Here is a 20,499-nt window from a genome sequence, read left to right as displayed (position 1 = left end):
GTATACAGGAATTTATTTTTCACTCCCTAAGGGCTAGCACAAACTGTTATTAATAATTTAATTTAGTAGTTCCAGTTGAATCACTGCCGCCATTATTGCATCTCGGTACAAAGTAGTTTCGTTTCGTCTTGACAGCGCCTGAGACGTGTAGCGCCGCTATGAGTCGATGAGGGATCAAGTTTCTTGTATCGGCACGTAGATGGCACCGCTAGTAGCCAAGTTAGGATAATTGAGTGTATGTATATAAAAGCCAGTATATGTATATTTTGTTTTTTTTTATAGAACTGTACTGTAAATATCACATTATCATTGTACATCCGTGATACCACTTATACGCTAAAATATATATCTATATAGGCAAATGTTAATCTTTCATGAGGATTTTAAACCTTATTAATATAAATCATTATAATTATTTTAGAATGCAGCACAAGCAGACTACCTGATCACAACAATAAAGGCAACAGACGAAGATGATGGGGAAAATGGACGTGTCTCATACTACCTAAAGGTGGACAATCAGAATGTAGGGGAGACGCAGGAGTTTAGCCTGGACAGTGACTCTGGAGAGCTCAGGACTAAGACCTTCTTGGATAGAGAACATAAGTCTGAATATCAGGTTAGTAATGTTATTATCATATATTTGTTAGATTAATCCGAAGCTGGAGATAACTTGAGAAGTGGGGAGCATGCACATGTAATCCTTGAATATAGTATAGAATAGAAAGTTCTATAAACTTTTAAGCACTTTTGAATAGCATTTTTTTATCTATCTATTTTTAATCTACCGCTTATCCGGAAGCAGTCTCATCCGAAGAAGAACGTTCAAAGAAACTTGTGTGTTGCTCTTTTAAATAATTTAGTAACTTACTCCACTTAATTGAAATTAGAATATAGATATATTCTATTATTTCATACAGTACAGAAAAAGCATAAACATATAATGGGCGACGGTAATCACTTACCATCAGGTTAACCGCAAGCTCACTTGTCCCCTATACTATAAAACATTTGTAATGTGGACTGATGACCCCATTGCTAGCAATGTACTACGTCAGGTTGACCTCCACGTGGTTCCCCCTGGAAACCATCGTGATAAATTCCTGGTGAATTTGTTACGATGGGCTAACTGACCTGACCTCATGCTCATCTTATCATCCCCCACTGGGGCCCCGCCAGCGTAAACCGTCAGCGCAGGCGGGTGCACCTTTCCATTAACATCCATAAAAAAATTACCCGTCAGGGACAAGAATTGAAGGATATTCTCAGTAGCGATGGCTTTTATCTCTTCAGGATAGAGTGTAAACTTTCCAATGGAAATATTACCTCATCCCACCAGTCGAAAATGATCTCGACTGGTGCCCCGGCAGCGTAAACCGTCAGCGCAGGCAGGTGTACCATTCCATTATCATCAATAAAAAAAAACACAAAGTCTTCTGATATCTCCGGATTCGCTCTCAAAAATTAACTGTTACCTCTTATTATTATTTTACTTACATAAGATAATTTCTTTTTAGCTGGTAATAGTTGCAGTGGATAATGGTACTCCTGCGCAATTTGAGAGCCTGCGTCTGCTGACTGTGGTGTTGGCGGATGATAACGACAACATTCCAAGGTTCCAACACGCGCAGCACAACTTCAGCATCAGGGAGAACTTGCCACCTGGTGTTATTATTGGTAAGCTAGAAGTAACTAGCTGTTCATATGCATATTCACTTCTAATCAATTTTTTAAGTAACTATACTGTTCTTCTCGGCTTCGTTTGCTGTTTTGAAGAAGAAATCGTTTATCTGTCCTCGTGTTAAGAAGCCCAAGAAGGGTTGACATCAGGCAGGGGGCCGGTCATAAAACTGAAGCCAAAACCATTCTCTCGTAATATGAATGATGATAGGATTAATATATAGACGGCGTCGATGGTCTAGCGGTTTAGTATACCGCTTTACTTCCGATATTCGCGGGTTCAAATCCTCGCACGGTGCAAACATTTGTATTCATGGGTATGATTGTTTGTATCGGTATAGGTGTTTTCTATGTATATAATGTGTGTATGTACAAAACAAAAGTATCTAAGTGTTTATATCAATTGTTTAGTACCAATAATATAAGTCCTGCTTACCGTGGGACTAGATGGCGCTGTGTAATTAACACAGCGCCATCTAGTCCACAGTTATTTATTAATTTATATATGTGGAATTATTTTATAATGACATCGCATTGAAATAACAAATACTTCACACAAGCGGACGTCATACAAAGTATTTTGTATAAGAAATAAAAATTACATTATTTATTTTTATAGGATCCGTCAAAGCCACTGACAAAGACTCTGGAGAAAATGGCAAAGTGTACTACCATGTACTGGATGGTAATGAAGATGGCGCGTTCACAGTGGACAGAACGCAAGGCGTCATTCGAGCTAACATAAGTTTTGACAGGTAAGATGAAACTACCTTCACAATTTTATCCGGTGAGATAGGACCAAAAAATAAAAAACAATTAAATTCAAGTTTTAACGAGGTACATTTTATACGTTGACATGATGATGTTATGACGATTATTTGGTTTATTTGGTACATGCTTCATGTATGTAGGGCACTGTTACTAACGGCATACGCTGGCGGAGTACCAGTGGAGGAAGATAGGATGAACATGAGTTCAGGTCAGTTAGTCTGTGGTGTATAGTGCATCAACCATATATGTTTTTTTACGCTTCAACATATCTGATGGCAAGGATTTAGACTGGCTCCCTGGTAGCCCCAGCACCGGCCCACATAGTAGCATCGGAATTTATCATGATGGTTTCCAGGGGGAACAGCGTGTATATCGACTTGACATAGAACGTTGCTAGCAACGTGGTACTAGTGCCCATTACTAACAATCCCCCTTCCCACCCTGTTTCGGACTGACTTTTTAGCGATGATAATGTAATGGTGCACCCATCTGCACTAACGGTTTACGCTCGCGAGACATCAGTGGAGATGATAAGATGAACTTGAGGTCAGATCAATTAAGACCATGGCAATGAAATGACTTGGATATTCTATTCTTTTCTATTCTACATAGAACATTGCTAGTAACGGAGTCCTAATGCCCATTGGAACAGGGCACCAGTGAGAGATGATGTCAGATCAGTAAGCAACAAATTCACCATGAATTTATCATGATAGTTTCCAGGGAAATCCGCGTGTAGGTTGATCTAACATGGTACATTAGCAATGCGATCATTAGTCCACATTAGTGACAATCCCCTTTCTTCCCTAGGCGACTGTTGCACTCGGCAATAAGTATGTATTTACTAATTTCTAGGGAGAAGAAATCTGATTATGCCTTAACTATATACGCAAGCAACAATCCTCTACTAGAGCACAGTGTGGCCATATTCAATTCGCTGGAAAATACCACAGAAACAATGAATAGCGTGACCAATGTCAGTGTGAAGGTGTTGGACCAGAATGATAACGAGCCTAAGTTCGAGCAGAAGGTTTACTATGCTGGTAAGAATAGAATAGAAAATCATTTATTCAAATAAACTTACATCGAAGCACTTATGAATAGTCATTACATTTTTTAATCTACCGCTCGTTCGGAAAGCTGTCTCATCACAAGAAGAATGAGCAAGAAACTTGCGTGTTGCTCTTTTAAATAATTTTATTATTACTTTACATTTTTAAGTTTAAGTGTGTGAATACAAACCACCAATTAGCACTAATTCAATTAAATACTGAAATAGAAAAAATATTGAATATATAACCAACTGGTTAAACAATTAATAAGAGGAAATCAGTCATAGTGATTAGAGCAGACCAGTCCCTACAAGCAGCACCCGTTCCCGAGTATGACGGATGAGCCAGCCATCACTGCGTTCGACCATATTTTAGGGAGCCCAATGACCCGGCCCACCACGCCGCCACAAGTCTGGACATTTTAGTGAGCATGACTACTCAAAACACTAGAGCACGTCAAAGCTACTTACAATTGCCATCTGATAGTTATTGTATTCACATTTTACATAAGAATGCATGCGGCAATCAATACAAAAACCGCTACGCTTTCATATTTCTAAAATCAATCAATTAAATCAAGAAAGCAATGGTAAGTAGTAATTTCCTACACTAACCTCTGCTCTCAGAGGCGTCAAATGTTTACTTAAGTAGTTCCTTAGTGTAGATTTAAAAAATGTCCTATTGTCCTAACAATTAACTTTAATGACAGGCCAACGGCTCATGAATATAAATATTTATACCGTGCGAGGAATACAACCCGCGACCTTCGGAAGTAAGGCGGTATTCTAAACTGCTAGACTACAGAGTTCGTCAAATACTACCCACATAATTTTACAAATTGTAAAATAACTCAATAATTGTTTGTTTAAAGTAATAGGATAATCATTAAATTTGTGTCATTAGGTGTAAAGCACACAGCGCGCATCAACGAACCAATCATATCTGTGATGGCTGAAGACCCAGACTTGGATGAGAACGGTACCCTCATATACATCGTGGCTGCCTCAAACCTATACAAATTCGGGGCTTCTAAATCTAGCGGCAGTGTGGTACCATCACCGTTCAATATAAGTCAAGAAGGTAAGATATGTTTAGTGAATGATGATTTTGGCAATTCCGACTATGTTATCTATTTTTTTTTATACTATGATGGTGGCAATCAAGCATACGGCCCATCTGATGGTAAACGGTTACCGTAGCCTATGAACGCCTGAAACACCAGGGATATCACGTGCGCGTTGCCGACCCTTAAGAAACCTTAATATACCCTTCTTGAAAAACACCATGCTGTAGTCTCGTGGGAAACCTCGGCAGGAAGTTCATTCCACAATCTAAGTGTACGCGGGAGGAAACTCCTCTGAAACCGCACTGTTCTGGACCACTTAGGTTCCAGCGTGTGGGGATGAATTCCCTGTCGATGGCGAGTGGTGGTAAAAGGTGGCTGTAGGCATTATGTCGAACAATTCCTCAGAACACAGTACGTTGTATAGTCGGTAGAACACACGACGACGACCTCTATATAATATGGGCCAATTATGGGCATAAATTCATTTAATACAGGATACTATTGGCCCATATTATAAACCTCCTATTACATGAAATAATGATCCTTACTTATATTATATTATAAATGCGAAAGTAACTCTATCTGTCTCGCGTTCACGTCAAAACTACTTAACCGATTTAAATGAAATTTGGTACACTGATAGTCTCGACCGTAAGAAAGGACATAGACTACATTTTAATGCAAAGTAAGGGTTTCAAGAGACTGAAAGGGGAGTTGAAAGTTTCTATGGAAATATCGTCATTTTTTAAGCTAGAACCTTGAAAATTATTTCTTATGCTGTTGATTGAATGTAAATAGGACATTCAAATTTTATATAAATTTTTATAAATATAAATTGTCTCTGGTCACGGCACTTATGGTAACCTGCCACGGCAAGCCGATACACCATTCCCTTCGGCCAGTCTTTCATGAAGGTGGGCAGCATGATGGAAATTTAAGGAATGGAAATCTATAAATACAAACAAATGCTACAGGTGTCCTCATGACGGCTCACTACATGTCGGAGTACAATCAGGATCGGTTCGTGCTGGACATCATTGCGCAGGAGCTCGCGCCACCACACCGACAGGCTAAAGCACAAGTATTTGTGAGTTTATTTTTCATATAACTAAAATTTAAAACAAAATAACGGCCTTGTTGGTGGTATGTGGGAGGCTGCAGTATAAACACATAAACACTACGTGTCCGTATGGCATGTCATGCTATGTCTTGGAGGACAAAGTTATTATGTCTCCATATCCTTTCTGTCTGACTATCTTACCATACACTTCAATCAAAAAATATATTACAAAGCAAGTTCTTAATACTAATAATAATCTCAAGACAATTCACACAGCGCCATCTAGACTAAGCTAGCTGAAGCTTGTGTTATGGGTACTAGATAACCGATACCAATACATAGATAATTTTTTTGTTCGTAAATACATACGTACTATACATAGAAAACACCCAGACCAACACAATCATACTTATGAATACAAATGTTTGTGCCGTGCGAGGAATCGAATTCGTGACTATGGGACACAGTCACCTAGATACAGCAAAATAATAATTGCATTTAATAATGTCTAGTAAGACAAATTCAATATTGTCTACTAGGCACTGCTGTGTCTAAACTGTGTCACCCCACCTTACATTTTCCTATTGTTATTTAGTATATAAGATCATTATTTCTATGTACATATTGTCAGTTTATCATCATCTGTAATATACATCGTCTCGACCAACAACATCTTATTATTTACCCGCAACAGTGACCATCGGACGTAAAGCGGTGTGCTAATCGCTAGACCACCGAGGTTGTTGGCTAGCTACTAAAGCTACTCAGTTACTAAAATAGATAAAACAGTGGTATCAACATAAACCATTTTTATAATTACTCCATATAGTATCCTGTAAAAAGGTTTTTGTTCTCTGCATTTATTTGCATTTACCGAGCCACGTTATTTGTGAATGTTATAGAAATAGAAATTGAAATAATCTTTATTCAAGTAAACTCATTACAAGCACTTTTGAATAGTCATATTTTGATTCTACCACTCATTCGGAATGCAGATTCATCACAAGAAGAATGAGCAAGAAACTTGTGTGTTGCTCTTTATAATAGATGTTTTTTTTTTATATAAATAATTAAAGATAACAAGTAAGAGGCATGCGATAATCAACATAGAAGTCGCTACGCACTCATTATTAATGTAATCAGATAATATTGTCAGTGCTATAGATTTAAAGTTTTTCTATAAAAACATTATTATCGTTAACGAATTCTTCAATTTTATAGTAAGCTTTTTTGCAAAGGAACTGTTTTATTTGACATTTAAATCTTTTTTCTGGCAGATTTATAACAGACTCTGGTATTTTATTGTAAAACCTTACGCAATTGCCATAAAACGAATTACTAACTTTAGCCAAACGACATTTAGGTAAAATCAGTTTGTTATTGTTACGTAAGCTTTTATTAGTGCATCACTAACTTTTTTGAAACTGTCTATATTCCTTCTGGCATAGATGATATTTTCATAAATGTATTGAGAAGCAACGGTATAGGCTATGTAACATCACGCTAGGATCAATAAGACAGTCTGATAAACCACAAGACGACCGAAATGTTCATATGTGAATTAAATGACCCGTACACGAGCCGCTCGTCTTCCGTATTACAAGCGACCGGTTATAATCTGTGAACTAAGATTCTCTACGCTTTCCGTTTACTACAAGCGACTATTTTACTATTATGTGAACTAAGGTCATCTCTTGTACACTCGCCGTTGCTTCACAAGTACATTTCCATAACTTTAATGTATGTCAGGAGAATAAAAACATTTTAATTTTCGACACGAGTGTAATGGGATCGTAATTACCACAATTATCACAATAATAAAAAACAATATGTATAGTAATGTAAACAGATCAAAAGCCGCCAACCAATAATCAATATTACAACGCGTCATTAACTACAAAACGAAACAATATCGCATTGTAGAAATTGAACCGCGCCATCTAGTGACAACTATGTAAACTAACTTTACAAAAGACGATTAAACATCTCTAGTGAAACCGGTTACACGATCGCATGGTGGTGTCCGATCAGCGCGTCGCTCGGCGCCGCGCGCGCTGCTCGTGCCCGCGCGCCGCCTGCCGCTAGTACGACACGTGTATTTATGTGGTCAACCGCACTACGGCGGCGCGCGCGCTCTAGTGCCCGCGCGCCGCCTGTGGCACGCCGACACGCGCTACGACGACTGGTCATCTCAGCACTACGACGACTGGTCATCCGCACGTCCGCAGCGCGCCGCCTGGGTGATACGACGACGGTCGTCGCTGATCCGCATGGTGGTGCGCGCCGCCTGCCGCTCGCCGACACGCGCTACGACGACTGGTCGGCGCGACTGGTCGTATCTCAGCACTACGGCGGCCGCGCGCGCTGCTCGCGCGCGCCGCCTCCGCTAGGCACGCCGCGCGCGACGACTGGTCAGTATCTCAGCACTACGACGACTGGTCGCGCGCCGCGCGCGCTGCTCGTGCCCGCGCGCCGCCTGCCGCTAGTGCACGCCGACACGCGCTACGACGACTGGTCAGTATCTCAGCACTACGACGACTGGTCAGTATCTCAGCACTACGGCGGCCGCGCGCGCTGCTCGTGCCCGCGCGCCGCCTGCCGCTAGTGCACGCCGACACGCGCTACGACGACTGGTCAGTATCTCAGCACTACGACGACTGGTCAGTATCTCAGCACTACGGCGGCCGCGCGGGTTATCTCAGCACTACGGCGGCCGCGCGCGCTGCTCGGGCCCGCGCGCCGCCTGCCGCTAGTGCACGCCGACACGCGCTACGACGACTGGTCAGTATCTCAGCACTACGACGACTGGTCAGTATCTCAGCACTACGGCGGCCGCGCGCGCGCGCGCCGCTCGTGCCCGCGCGCCGCCTGCCGCTAGTGCACGCCGACACGCGCTTCGACGACTGGTCAGTATCTCAGCACTACGACGACTGGTCAGTATCTCAGCACTACGGCGGCCGCGCGCGCTCGTGCCCGCGCGCCGCGCGCCGCCTGCCGCTGGTCAGTGCACGACACGCGCTGGTCAGTATCTCAGCACTACGACGACTGGTCAGTATCTCAGCACTACGCGCCGCGCGCGCTGCTCGTGCCCGCGCGCCGCCTGCCGCTAGTGCACGCCGACACGCGCTACGACGACTGGTCAGTATCTCAGCACTACGACGACTGGTCAGTATCTCAGCACTACGGCGGCCGCGCGCGCTGCTCGTGCCCGCGCGCCGCCTGCCGCAAGTGCACGCCGTCACGCGCTACGACGACTGGTCAGCTCGCGCGCGCTGGTCAGTATCTCAGCACTACGCGCGCGCGCCTGCCCGCGCGCCGCCTGCCGCTAGTGCACGCCGACACGCGCTACGACGACTGGTCAGTATCTCAGCACTACGACGACTGGTCAGTATCTCAGCACTACGGCGGCCGCGCGCGCTGCTCGTGCCCGCGCGCCGCCTGCCGCTAGTGCACGCCGACACGCGCTACGACGACTGGTCAGTATCTCAGCACTACGACGACTGGTCAGTATCTCAGCACTACGGCGGCCGCGCGCGCTGCTCGCGCTGCGCGCGCGCCTGCCGCTAGTGCACGCGCGCGCTACGACGACTGGTCAGTATCTCAGCACTACGACGACTGGTCAGTATCTCAGCACTACGGCGGCCGCGCGCGCTGCTCGTGCCCGCGCGCCGCCTGCCGCTAGTGCACGCCGACACGCGCTACGACGACTGGTCAGTATCTCAGCACTACGACGACTGGTCAGTATCTCAGCACTACGGCGGCCGCGCGCGCTGCGTGCCCGCGCGCCGCCTGCCGCTAGTGCACGCCGACACGCGCTACGACGACTGGTCAGTATCTCAGCACTACGTCGACTGGTCTGCTAGTGCACGCCGACACGCGCTACGACGACTGGTCAGTATCTCAGCACTACGACGACTGGTCAGTATCTCAGCACTACGGCGGCCGCGCGCGCTGCTCGTGCCCGCGCGCCGCCTGCCGCTAGTGCACGCCGACACGCGCTACGACGACTGGTCAGCACTACGACGACTGGTCAGTATCTCAGCACTACGGCGGCCGCGCGCGCTGCTCGTGCCCGCGCGCCGCCTGCCGCTAGTGCTCGCCGACTCGCGCTACGACGACTGGTCAGTATCTCAGCACTACGGCGGCCGCGCGCGCTGCTCGTGCCCGCGCGCCGCCTGCCGCTAGTGCACGCCGACACGCGCTACGACGACTGGTCAGTATCTCAGCACTACGACGACTGGTCACTCAGCACTACGGCGGCCGCGCGCGCTGCTCGTGCCCGCGCGCCGCCTGCCGCTAGTGCACGCCGACACGCGCTACGACGACTGGTCAGTATCTCAGCACTACGACGACTGGTCAGTATCTCAGCACTACGGCGGCCGCGCGCGCTGCTCGTGCCCGCGCGCCGCCTGCCGCTAGTGCACGCCGACACGCGCTACGACGACTGGTCAGTATCTCAGCACTACGACGACTGGTCAGTATCTCAGCACTACGGCGGCCGCGCGCGCTGCTCGTGCCCGCGCGCCGCCTGCCGCTAGTGCACGCCGACACGCGCTACGACGACTGGTCAGTATCTCAGCACTACGACGACTGGTCAGTATCTCAGCACTACGACGACTGGTCAGTATCTCAGCACTACGGCGGCCGCGCGCTGCTCGTGCCCGCGCGCCGCCTGCCGCTAGTGCACGCCGACACGCGCTACGACGACTGGTCAGTATCTCAGCACTACGACGACTGGTCAGTATCTCAGCACTACGGCGGCCGCGCGCGCTGCTCGTGCCCGCGCGCCGCCTGCCGCTAGTGCACGCCGACACGCGCTACGACGACTGGTCACTCAGCACTACGACGACTGGTCAGTATCTCGACGACTGGTCAGTATCTCACTACGCCGACGCGCTACGACGACTGGTCAGTATCTCAGCACTACGACGACTGGTCAGTATCTCAGCACTACGGCGGCCGCGCGCGCTGCTCGTGCCCGCGCGCCGCCTGCCGCTAGTGCACGCCGACACGCGCTACGACGACTGGTCAGTATCTCAGCACTACGACGACTGGTCAGTATCTCAGCACTACGGCGGCCGCGCGCGCTGCTCGTGCCCGCGCGCCGCCTGCCGCTAGTGCACGCCGACACGCGCTACGACGACTGGTCAGTATCTCAGCACTACGACGACTGGTCAGTATCTCAGCACTACGGCGGCCGCGCGCGCTGCTCGTGCCCGCGCGCCGCCTGCCGCTAGTGCACGCCGACACGCGCTACGACGACTGGTCAGTATCTCAGCACTACGACGACTGGTCAGTATCTCAGCACTACGGCGGCCGCGCGCGCTGCTCGTGCCCGCGCGCCGCCTGCCGCTAGTGCACGCCGACACGCGCTACGACGACTGGTCAGTATCTCAGCACTACGACGACTGGTCAGTATCTCAGCACTACGACGACTGGTCAGTATCTCAGCACTACGACGACTGGTCAGTATCTCAGCACTACGGCGGCCGCGCGCGCTGCTCGTGCCCGCGCGCCGCCTGCCGCTAGTGCACGCCGACACGCGCTACGACGACTGGTCAGTATCTCAGCACTACGACGACTGGTCAGTATCTCAGCACTACGGCGGCCGCGCGCGCTGCTCGTGCCCGCGCGCCGCCTGCCGCTAGTGCACGCCGACACGCGCTACGACGACTGGTCAGTATCTCAGCACTACGACGACTGGTCAGTATCTCAGCACTACGGCGGCCGCGCGCGCTGCTCGTGCCCGCGCGCCGCCTGCCGCTAGTGCACGCCGACACGCGCTACGACGACTGGTCAGTATCTCAGCACTACGACGACTGGTCAGTATCTCAGCACTTACGGCGGCCGCGCGCGCTGCTCGTGCCCGCGCGCCGCCTGCCGCTAGTGCACGCCGACACGCGCTACGACGACTGGTCAGTATCTCAGCACTACGACGACTGGTCAGTATCTCAGCACTACGGCGGCCGCGCGCGCTGCTCGTGCCCGCGCGCCGCCTGCCGCTAGTGCACGCCGACACGCGCTACGACGACTGGTCAGTATCTCAGCACTACGACGACTGGTCAGTATCTCAGCACTACGGCGGCCGCGCGCGCTGCTCGTGCCCGCGCGCCGCCTGCCGCTACACGCCGACACGCGCTACGACGACTGGTCAGTATCTCAGCACTACGACGACTGGTCACTCAGCACTACGGCGCGCGCGCGCGCTGCTCGTGCCCGCGCGCCGCCTCCGCTAGTGCACGCCGACACGCGCTACGACGACTGGTCAGTATCTCAGCACTACGACGACTGGTCAGTATCTCAGCGCGGCCGCGCGCGCTGCTCGTGCCCGCGCGCCGCCTGCCGCTAGTGCACGCCGACACGCGCTACGACGACTGGTCAGTATCTCAGCACTACGACGACTGGTCAGTATCTCAGCACTACGACGACTGGTCAGTATCTCAGCACTACGGCGGCCGCGCGCGCTGCTCGTGACCGCGCGCCGCCTGCCGCTCGTGCACGCCGACACGCGCTACGACGACTGGTCAGTATCTCAGCACTACGACGACTGGTCAGTATCTCAGCACTACGACGACTGGTCAGTATCTCAGCACTACGACGACTGGTCAGTATCTCAGCACTACGACGACTGGTCAGTATCTCAGCACTACGGCGGCCGCGCGCTACCACCGCGAGCACGCACACGCGCTACGACGACTGGTCAGTATCTCAGCACTACGACGACTGGTCAGTATCTCAGCACTACGACGACTGGTCAGTATCTCAGCACTACGACGACTGGTCAGTATCTCAGCACTACGGCGACTGGTCAGTATCTCAGCACTCCGGTGGCGGCTGACACGTTGTAAAGTTTTCGAGAATAACCCCAACAGTTTATCTGAACCTTAGCAGCTCTGAGAAACACGTATATTCATAATTTTAATGTTATATTATTGAAAATTATAATTGAAATTGTAACAAAATATATGTGATATACTCATAATACTTAGATATATACTTATAAGCTATATTATTGTAAAGTTGCATTGAAGTCCATCCACACTCAAGAATTACCACATTTATAATATCATTAAGATATAACACTTGTAACCTACCCCCAAATAATCTATATTTTTTTATCTAAAAACCAATTTTCTTCTACAGGTGTGAAATCCACCTGCACGCGGTAGACCCGACCTCGTACCAAGTTCTGCCAGTAGAGCAAGTTCTGGAGACAATCGATTCTAAATATGATGAACTTAAGGACGTGTACCAAGAATATGGGGTTGAGACCCTTATCGCTGCTAGTGCTACATCCAAAGGTATGTATTTTAAGTTTTTTTTATGTACTTGAAATGTCATACAAGCTGTCGGCTAATAATCTGATGCGTGAAAGAGAAAAAGAATTAAGTAAAGAAACAGGTAGACAAAGAAAATCGACTTCGCTTTATACAATTATATTTCTCTGAATATAAATAGAATAGAATAGAATAGAATAGAATAGAAAATCATTTATTCAAATAAACTTAATTTAAGCACTTTTGAATAGTCATAACAATTTGTTTTTTATCTACCACTCGTTCGGAAAGCTGTCTCATCACAAGAAGAACGAGCAAGAAACTTGTGTGTTGCTCTTTTAAATAATCCTTGTAAGTTTACATTTACAAGTCGAAACGTGTGAATACAAACTACCAACAAGCACTAATTTTTGGGTCAAATATAAATATGCAATAAGATTAAATCAGTCGTAGTGATAAGAGCAGACCAGTCCCTACAAGCAGCACTCGTTCACGAGTATGACGGATGAGCCAGCCATCACTGCGCTCGACCATATTTTAGGGAGCCCATTGACCCGGCCCACCACGCCGCCACATGTCTGGACATTTTAGTGAGCATGACTACTCATTCCACACGACCACGTCACAGCTACAAAAATTACTATATGGTAGTTACAGTATTCGCACTTTACATAAGGATGCATACGGCAATCAATACAAAAGCCGCTACGCTATCATATATCAAGAAAGCAGTATGAAAATTAAAATTATAACGTTGTCCGCAAATAAACTTATTCTTGCTATATATTGCTATCATCTATAAATTCATCTATCTTATAATAGGCTTTTTTACATAACATTTGTTTAATATAAGATTTGAATTGCCTCTCTGTAAGATTTAGCGTAGACTCTGGCAGTTTATTATAGAATCTTACGCAATTACCATAAAATGAATTACTAACTTTGTGTAGACGGCATTTAGGTAAAATTAGCTTATTTTTATTGCGTAAGTTTCTACTTGTACAGTCTTTAAGTTTCTTGAAACTATCTAAGTTTTTCCTTGTACACATAATATTTTCATAAATGTACTGTGAGGCAACGGTGAGGATATTTGATTGTTTAAAGCATTGACGTAATGACTCTCTAGAACCCATACCATAAATAGAACGTATGGCTCTCTTTTGTAAAATAAATATAGTATTTATATCGGCAGCTTTACCCCATAGCAGTATGCCATATGACATAATGCTATGGAAATAACTAAAATATACAAGTTTTGCCGTCGCCACGTCTGTTAATTGCCTTATCCTTCTAATTGCATAAGCAGCAGAACTAAGTCTACTGGCTAATTTTGAAATATGGGGCCCCCATTGTAACTTCGAGTCCACTGTTATTCCTAAAAAAACTGTATCATTAACAAAAAGAAATATTGTTTCGCTGATTTTATTTATAATAATAATAATAATCTCAGGACAATTCACACAACGCCATCTAGACCCTAGTTAAGCTAGCTAAAGCTTGTGTTATGGGTACTAGATAACTGATACATATACATAGATATTTTTTTTTGTAAATACATACATATTATACATAGAAAACACCCAGACCGATACAAACAATCATACTCATGAATACAAATGTTTGTGCCGTGTGAGGAATCGAGCCCGCGACCATCGTAAAGCGGATCGCTAGGCCACCGAGGTCATCAAATTAAGTTTTGAACTAAATGTATATATATTTCTTATTTATTTATTAACACAAAAATTGGATCACGTAATATTCAGACATTTGTAAAAAAACATTTTTACACAACAATACAATATTTATAATAATAATATATCAGGACTCATGCCTTTATACAGGATGTCCCAAAACGTTTGAAATTTAAATTTCGAATAAAACGGAAATGGCGTGCGTGATTAGAGCACCAACGATCTTTCGGAGTTCAGCCGCCAGGAGCGTTTTACCGGAGCGTACCCTGCTTTTTGTATATATATGTACACTGACTCAGTACCAAAGTTGACCAATATCTTGTATTTGCTGTTATTTCATTAGTGTTTCCCCAAAAGAAAATTTTGTACAATTAGAGAACTTTGTTTTGTCTCATGTCTCAATATATAGAAGGATACCACTTTGAAGGCTATACAACTTAGTTTTTTGTTGTGTTTATGAAGGATAAGGCTTGATACCTTAGTCCTTCAGAATGGCAAAGCATGAGTGACATCAGTTCTGTCACAATATAATGTAATGCCATATTGTTGTTCACGTATGAGCGAAGTTCCATCAAGTGGGATGTCACCTCATTTACCATTCCAATTCAGGCCTCGGTGGTCTAGTGGTTTAGAACACCACCTTATTTCCGATGTTTGCGGGTTCGATTCCTCGCACGGTGCAAGCGAGGAATCGAACCCGAAAACATCGGTAATAATTGTATTCATGAGTATAATTGTTTGTATCAGTCTGGGTGTTTTATATATATATATATATATTACGTATGTATAAGTTGTAGGTACGTGTGTACGTATATTAGTTGTCTGGTACCTATAACAGAAGCTAGCAACCGTGGGACTAGATGGCGCTGTATTAATTGTCCAGGGTTATTTATTTATTATATTAATAACAAAATACATTATTTTTTTTTGTGTTTATTTTCAGCTCCGGACAGCTTCGATCCAGCGCTGGCAGCGCTGATAGCGTTACTCATAGTGCTGTTCACCGGTATAGTCACATTTATCGTGGTCTGCGCGTGTTTGAAACACTGGTTAGTTATAATTTTTTTTTTATTGCATTGTTTGGGTTATTGTCAGATGTGTAGCACCTGTAGCACTGCGACCTACATAGATCTATTGTGCTCGCCCTTTTCAGAGTTCGCTACCTAGACTCGTCAGGGACAAGAATTGAAGGATATTCTTAGGAGCGATGGTTTTTATTTCCTCGGGAAAGAGTGTAAACTTTCCAAAGGAGATATTATGCATGAGTGGGCTACAACCACATAGGATGTGAAGCGGCGTTTCCTCTTCAGTTTGGCAGAATCTGCAGATACTTATCGTGCATAATAGGCCTAGTTTAGCCATATGCTTGTTTAATTTGCAGTGTCCTGTGAGGGCCCTAGTCATCATGCATATGTTGTTTTTACTCAATACCAGTAGTCTATTGGAGTATTTGGTCGAGAAGCCCGATATTAGGTCTTTTGAATGTGTTAATCCTGGCATTTCTTGCCAGTGATTCAGTGCTTCTCGTTTGGTTATTAATTTGAGATGTCCCAGTTTTAGGCAACGAGGCACACCACAGAAGGGTTCGGGGCCCAGTTGGACGGTTTTTGCCCCCAACTTTGCCAGATGGTCGGCATTCTCGTTGCCTTCAATATTTGAATGCCCGGGGACCCATCTCAGTATAATATTATTTCTGCTTCCTACTTCATTTAGTAGCAGGATACAGTTTCTAATACTGGTTAGTTAAATCATATATGTACGTATTCGATCTCGCTGGTCTGGCAGTTTAGCATACAGCTTTACTTGCGATGGTCTCCACGCAGTCCTCGCACGATGCAAACATTTTTATTCATTAGTATGATTGCTTGTATCGGCGCTACAGACAGTCACCTTTGTCGGGGCTGCTTTGAATCTGAAGAAACGGCGGCTAACGTAATCCTAGAGTGCGCAGCAGTGGCCCAACAACGAAAAGAAATCCTAGGAACGGTGAGGTCGCTCCGTGAAGCCTGTGAAGACACCAGGAGACTTCTGCGCTTTTGGGAGGAGCTTGGCTGGCTACTTTAGTATTCTGGCTCTGCACGCACAACGGCCCGAATAAGAGGCTAATTGCGGAGACTGGAGTCCAACAAACATAACCATAACATAAACTAAGTATTTCTGTCAGTTGTCTAGTCTAACACAAGCTCTGCTAAGCTTGGGGCTAGATGGCGCTGTGTGAATTGTCCAGGGTTATTATTATTATTATAGGATCGATAACGCGGACGTGACACCCCTGGTGTTTCAGGTGTCGATAGGCTACAGTGACCGTTTACCATTAGATGGCCACCATCGTAGTATAAAAAAATATATCCATATTGTAATAAGATCCGGCTCGAAGGACCAATTTTTTATATACTACGTTTTTTTGTCTTATCCAATAGGGTAATACCTCCACCATCGATGCCGTCCAGCAAAGGCGACAGTCTCGCCCGGCGGAGGATACTCGAGGAGTTGAGTACGACGGAGAACCCGCTCTGGCTGGAGACGAAACTGCGACCCTACGAGGAGCAGGAGCTCACCATGAACGTGTTCGGAGATCAGAACGAGCAGGGAAACGCTGATCAGCCACAGGTTTGTAGTCTATACAAATAAATGAATTTTACAAACTGAAACTTTTCAATAAAGGCATTTCAAGAAAGTGTATACGATACTTACATAAAAAAGACATTTAAAAATTTTGACTGTCTGTTCTTGCTAATCTCCGAAACGGCTAAACCGATTTTGACGAGTCTGTCACTCGTAACTTAGGCTACTTTTATTTTAGAAATTTAGTTCTGGGTCTATGTATATTATGTACGTATTTACAAAAAAAAAAACAATTATTAATACCAGTTGCAACTACCCATAGCACAAGCTCTGCTTACAGTGGGTCTAGGTGATGCTTTTAATTTTCCAATGTTATTTATAGAAATTATTATTTTTATGACGATCTGGTCAAGATCGCTGGAAGGCATTGGATGCGAGCAGCGCAGGACCGATCGTCGTGGAGATCTTTGGGGGAGGCCTATGTCCAGCAGTGGACGTCTTCCGGGCTGCGATGATGATGATGATGATGATTTATAGAAATATCTATACACTGTAATATGCAATATGTAATTAAGAAACATATAATTTAGTGGATAGGAAATATAGAAATAATAGATAGGTAAGAATATTTATATAGAGATAGTGTAATTTACTAGCGTTCTTAAAATCTTTGTTCTATACAGACGGACAATACGTACGCAACGATACAAGGCAGTCGGACTACAGAGAGGTTCGGTGATTACGCGACTCTCGGTGGCGATTCGCCCACCCCACTAGAAGCTGCGTTGGGTTTCCAGGTATGGTATATGTTTATCAAATTTAACGCAGTCATTTATATGGCAAATACAGAAAAACAAGGGACCTTACCACGTTTATAATATTTATATATCGGTGGCAGGGTTGCCATATAAGGGTGGTTCTTGTTAGGCAAATGGTACGACATTTGAGTGTAAATGTCATTTGGTCCCGTTTATTATTATGCTTATATACTACTTACTTACTAAGTAAAGAAAGAAGAAAGAAAAACATTTATGGACAACAATTAGTGATATAAAAAAATACATACATTTACACATTTCACAAAGGTATATTTTATATATATATATATGTATATACTAGCTATCCCGGTAAACGTTGTTTTGCCTTAAAATATTTAGGGGGATGAAAAATAGATGTTGGCCGATTCTCAGACCTACTCATTACGCTCACAAAATTTCATGAGAATCGGTCAAGCCGTTTCGGAGGAGTATGGGAATGAAAACTGTGACACGAGAATTTTATATATAAGATATATACGTATGCACACACACATATACATATATACACATACATACACACTTAGAACAATTATCAAAAATATATATATTTATATATATGGTTAATTATATAAATAACTATACGGTATAATAAATAAATATATGGTTGGCAACATGGCTGACACTCAGCATACGCCGTGACAGCTAACTGTCACGTATTGTGTATTCTGTGCCTGCCATTACGAGTACATTCATCTTTACATTCCTTGCTTCTATTTTTTAAGTTCCCAATATTTCGGCCGGTATCTCCAGGTAGGTTTTTGTAATAGATGATAATGGAATGGTGCACCTGCCGGCGCTAGCGATTTACGCTGGCGGGGCACCAGTGAAGCATGAGATCAGATCAGTTAGCCCATCGTGGCAAATTCACAAGGAATTTATCACGATGGTTTCCAGAGGGAACCGCGTGGAGGTCAACCTGACATGGCTAGCAATGGGGTTATTTGTTATTAGTATTAGTATCACCTTCCAGCAATGGTATTTCCGAACCGATACGTTATTGAAACCTTCAAGAAAAGAGCTTATTCCTTTTTAAAAGGCCGATAACGTGCAATTCCCCTGGTGTTACGGGTGGTCATGGGCGTCGGTAATCACTTACCATCAGGTGAGCCGCATGCTCGTTTGTCCCGTGTTATAACAAAAAAAAGTTCACATTGTAAAGCATGAGGTCAGATCAGTTAGTCCATCGTGGCTAATTCAACAGGAATTTATCACGATGGTGTCCAGAGGGAACCGCGTGGAGGTCAACCTGCCATGGTACATGGCTAACAATCCCGTTACCCTTTTCTAGATATGTTCATATCTGCACTAATAATGAGTAAAGCATGGAATATTGATACAGAGATAGATCTCCAAATTGTATTGGGTGAAATAGAGTATATTTGTCTGTCGGTTTAGCACACCGCACTTCCGACGGTTGCTGGTTCGATTTATATTACAAAAAAAATTGTCTAATACTCATAACACAAGCTCGTCTTAGCTTGGAACTAGATGGCGCTGTGTCACTTGTTCAACGAAAAAAAAAAATCAAATAAGTAGCATAAATATTAACGTAATCGATAATCGGTAACGAAGTCTCGTGTAGCAACTAAATTTATACAAGTTTCTTATTAAATTACTAAGTATATAATGTATTCCTTCACAGGGGAGTACCTTCAAACCACCATCACCAAGCACACCGGAGCCTCCGCCACGTCCGTCAGGTTTGGGATCACTATGATGTGTGGTAGATGACTAACGTGAAATACGTGAAACTCTAATATCAATAATGTGAAACACGTGAAACTACTGCATCACTAACGTGAAACACGTGAAACTACTACATCACTAGCGTGAAACACGTGAAACTACTCCAAGACTAACGTGAAAATGCAAACTTTATATCATATTAGGTAATTACCTATGAGATTTATACGAACATAGACATTTTAGTGTTGCGAAACGAACGTTTTAAGACATGTCTATTATTATTAAATCTAATCGAAATGACCAACGTGAAACTGCACGAACTATATGAACGTATAAGTAAACTGACTTCTGTGAATTACACGAATATAGACTTTATTAATATGAATTAAAGAACATTTTAGGTTATGTATATTATTAAATTAAATGTAATTAATGAAAGGGAAAATCGTGACGACATATGACTCACGTGAACTGTATGTGTTTATATATAATCCTTATGAAGTTCCTGTGTGATGATGATGTTGGAATTCATAATTTTCCTGGAGGAACATTTAGAATTATACGAATATGGATTTTCCTGAAGGAACATTTTAGTCGTTGTATTATATTATTAAATTTAAATGTTGTGTACAATTAAATTTTAATTTAAATATTGTACAATATTATGTTAGCCACATTGAAATACTAAATATAAATATAGTATGAAACAATCATAGTCAATATATATTCAAGTGTACGATATATTTTATATATTTTATGCTACGTTTACATTCAGCCGCTTCCCCTGCCACTCACGCTGCCGGAAATATTGCCGTGCGACAACTGAGCGAGAG

The 20,499-nt window shown here is 44.5% G+C and overlaps 1 protein-coding gene across 1 annotated transcript in view; it reads left to right on the top strand.

Moving 5' to 3' along the window:
* LOC131848638 (cadherin-87A-like) overlaps window positions 1–20,149 on the top strand; it is a 49,856-nt gene extending 29,707 nt beyond the window's left edge. The window contains exons 24-44 of the mRNA XM_059198560.1: window positions 422–619; window positions 1,518–1,677; window positions 2,300–2,435; window positions 3,307–3,494; window positions 4,407–4,583; window positions 5,544–5,660; window positions 7,622–7,921; window positions 7,974–9,132; window positions 9,253–9,809; window positions 9,879–9,984; window positions 10,109–10,339; window positions 10,372–10,683; window positions 10,816–11,094; window positions 11,227–11,571; window positions 11,696–11,920; window positions 12,039–12,152; window positions 12,773–12,930; window positions 15,541–15,646; window positions 17,018–17,207; window positions 17,846–17,959; window positions 19,623–20,149. Of these exons, the coding sequence (XP_059054543.1) occupies window positions 422–619; window positions 1,518–1,677; window positions 2,300–2,435; window positions 3,307–3,494; window positions 4,407–4,583; window positions 5,544–5,660; window positions 7,622–7,921; window positions 7,974–9,132; window positions 9,253–9,809; window positions 9,879–9,984; window positions 10,109–10,339; window positions 10,372–10,683; window positions 10,816–11,094; window positions 11,227–11,571; window positions 11,696–11,920; window positions 12,039–12,152; window positions 12,773–12,930; window positions 15,541–15,646; window positions 17,018–17,207; window positions 17,846–17,959; window positions 19,623–19,697 (5,247 nt within the window). The 3' untranslated portion in view covers window positions 19,698–20,149. The remainder of the gene's footprint in view (window positions 1–421; window positions 620–1,517; window positions 1,678–2,299; window positions 2,436–3,306; window positions 3,495–4,406; window positions 4,584–5,543; window positions 5,661–7,621; window positions 7,922–7,973; window positions 9,133–9,252; window positions 9,810–9,878; window positions 9,985–10,108; window positions 10,340–10,371; window positions 10,684–10,815; window positions 11,095–11,226; window positions 11,572–11,695; window positions 11,921–12,038; window positions 12,153–12,772; window positions 12,931–15,540; window positions 15,647–17,017; window positions 17,208–17,845; window positions 17,960–19,622) is intronic.
* The last annotated feature ends 350 nt before the right edge of the window (window positions 20,150–20,499 follow it).

Source organism: Achroia grisella, unplaced genomic scaffold, assembly GCF_030625045.1.
Source record: "Achroia grisella isolate CSIRO2021 unplaced genomic scaffold, CSIRO_AGI_Agris_v1 utg567, whole genome shotgun sequence".
Taxonomy (NCBI): Eukaryota; Metazoa; Arthropoda; class Insecta; order Lepidoptera; family Pyralidae; genus Achroia; species Achroia grisella.
Note: the sequence above shows the minus strand (reverse complement) of the source record. Positions and strands in the feature narration are given on the sequence as shown.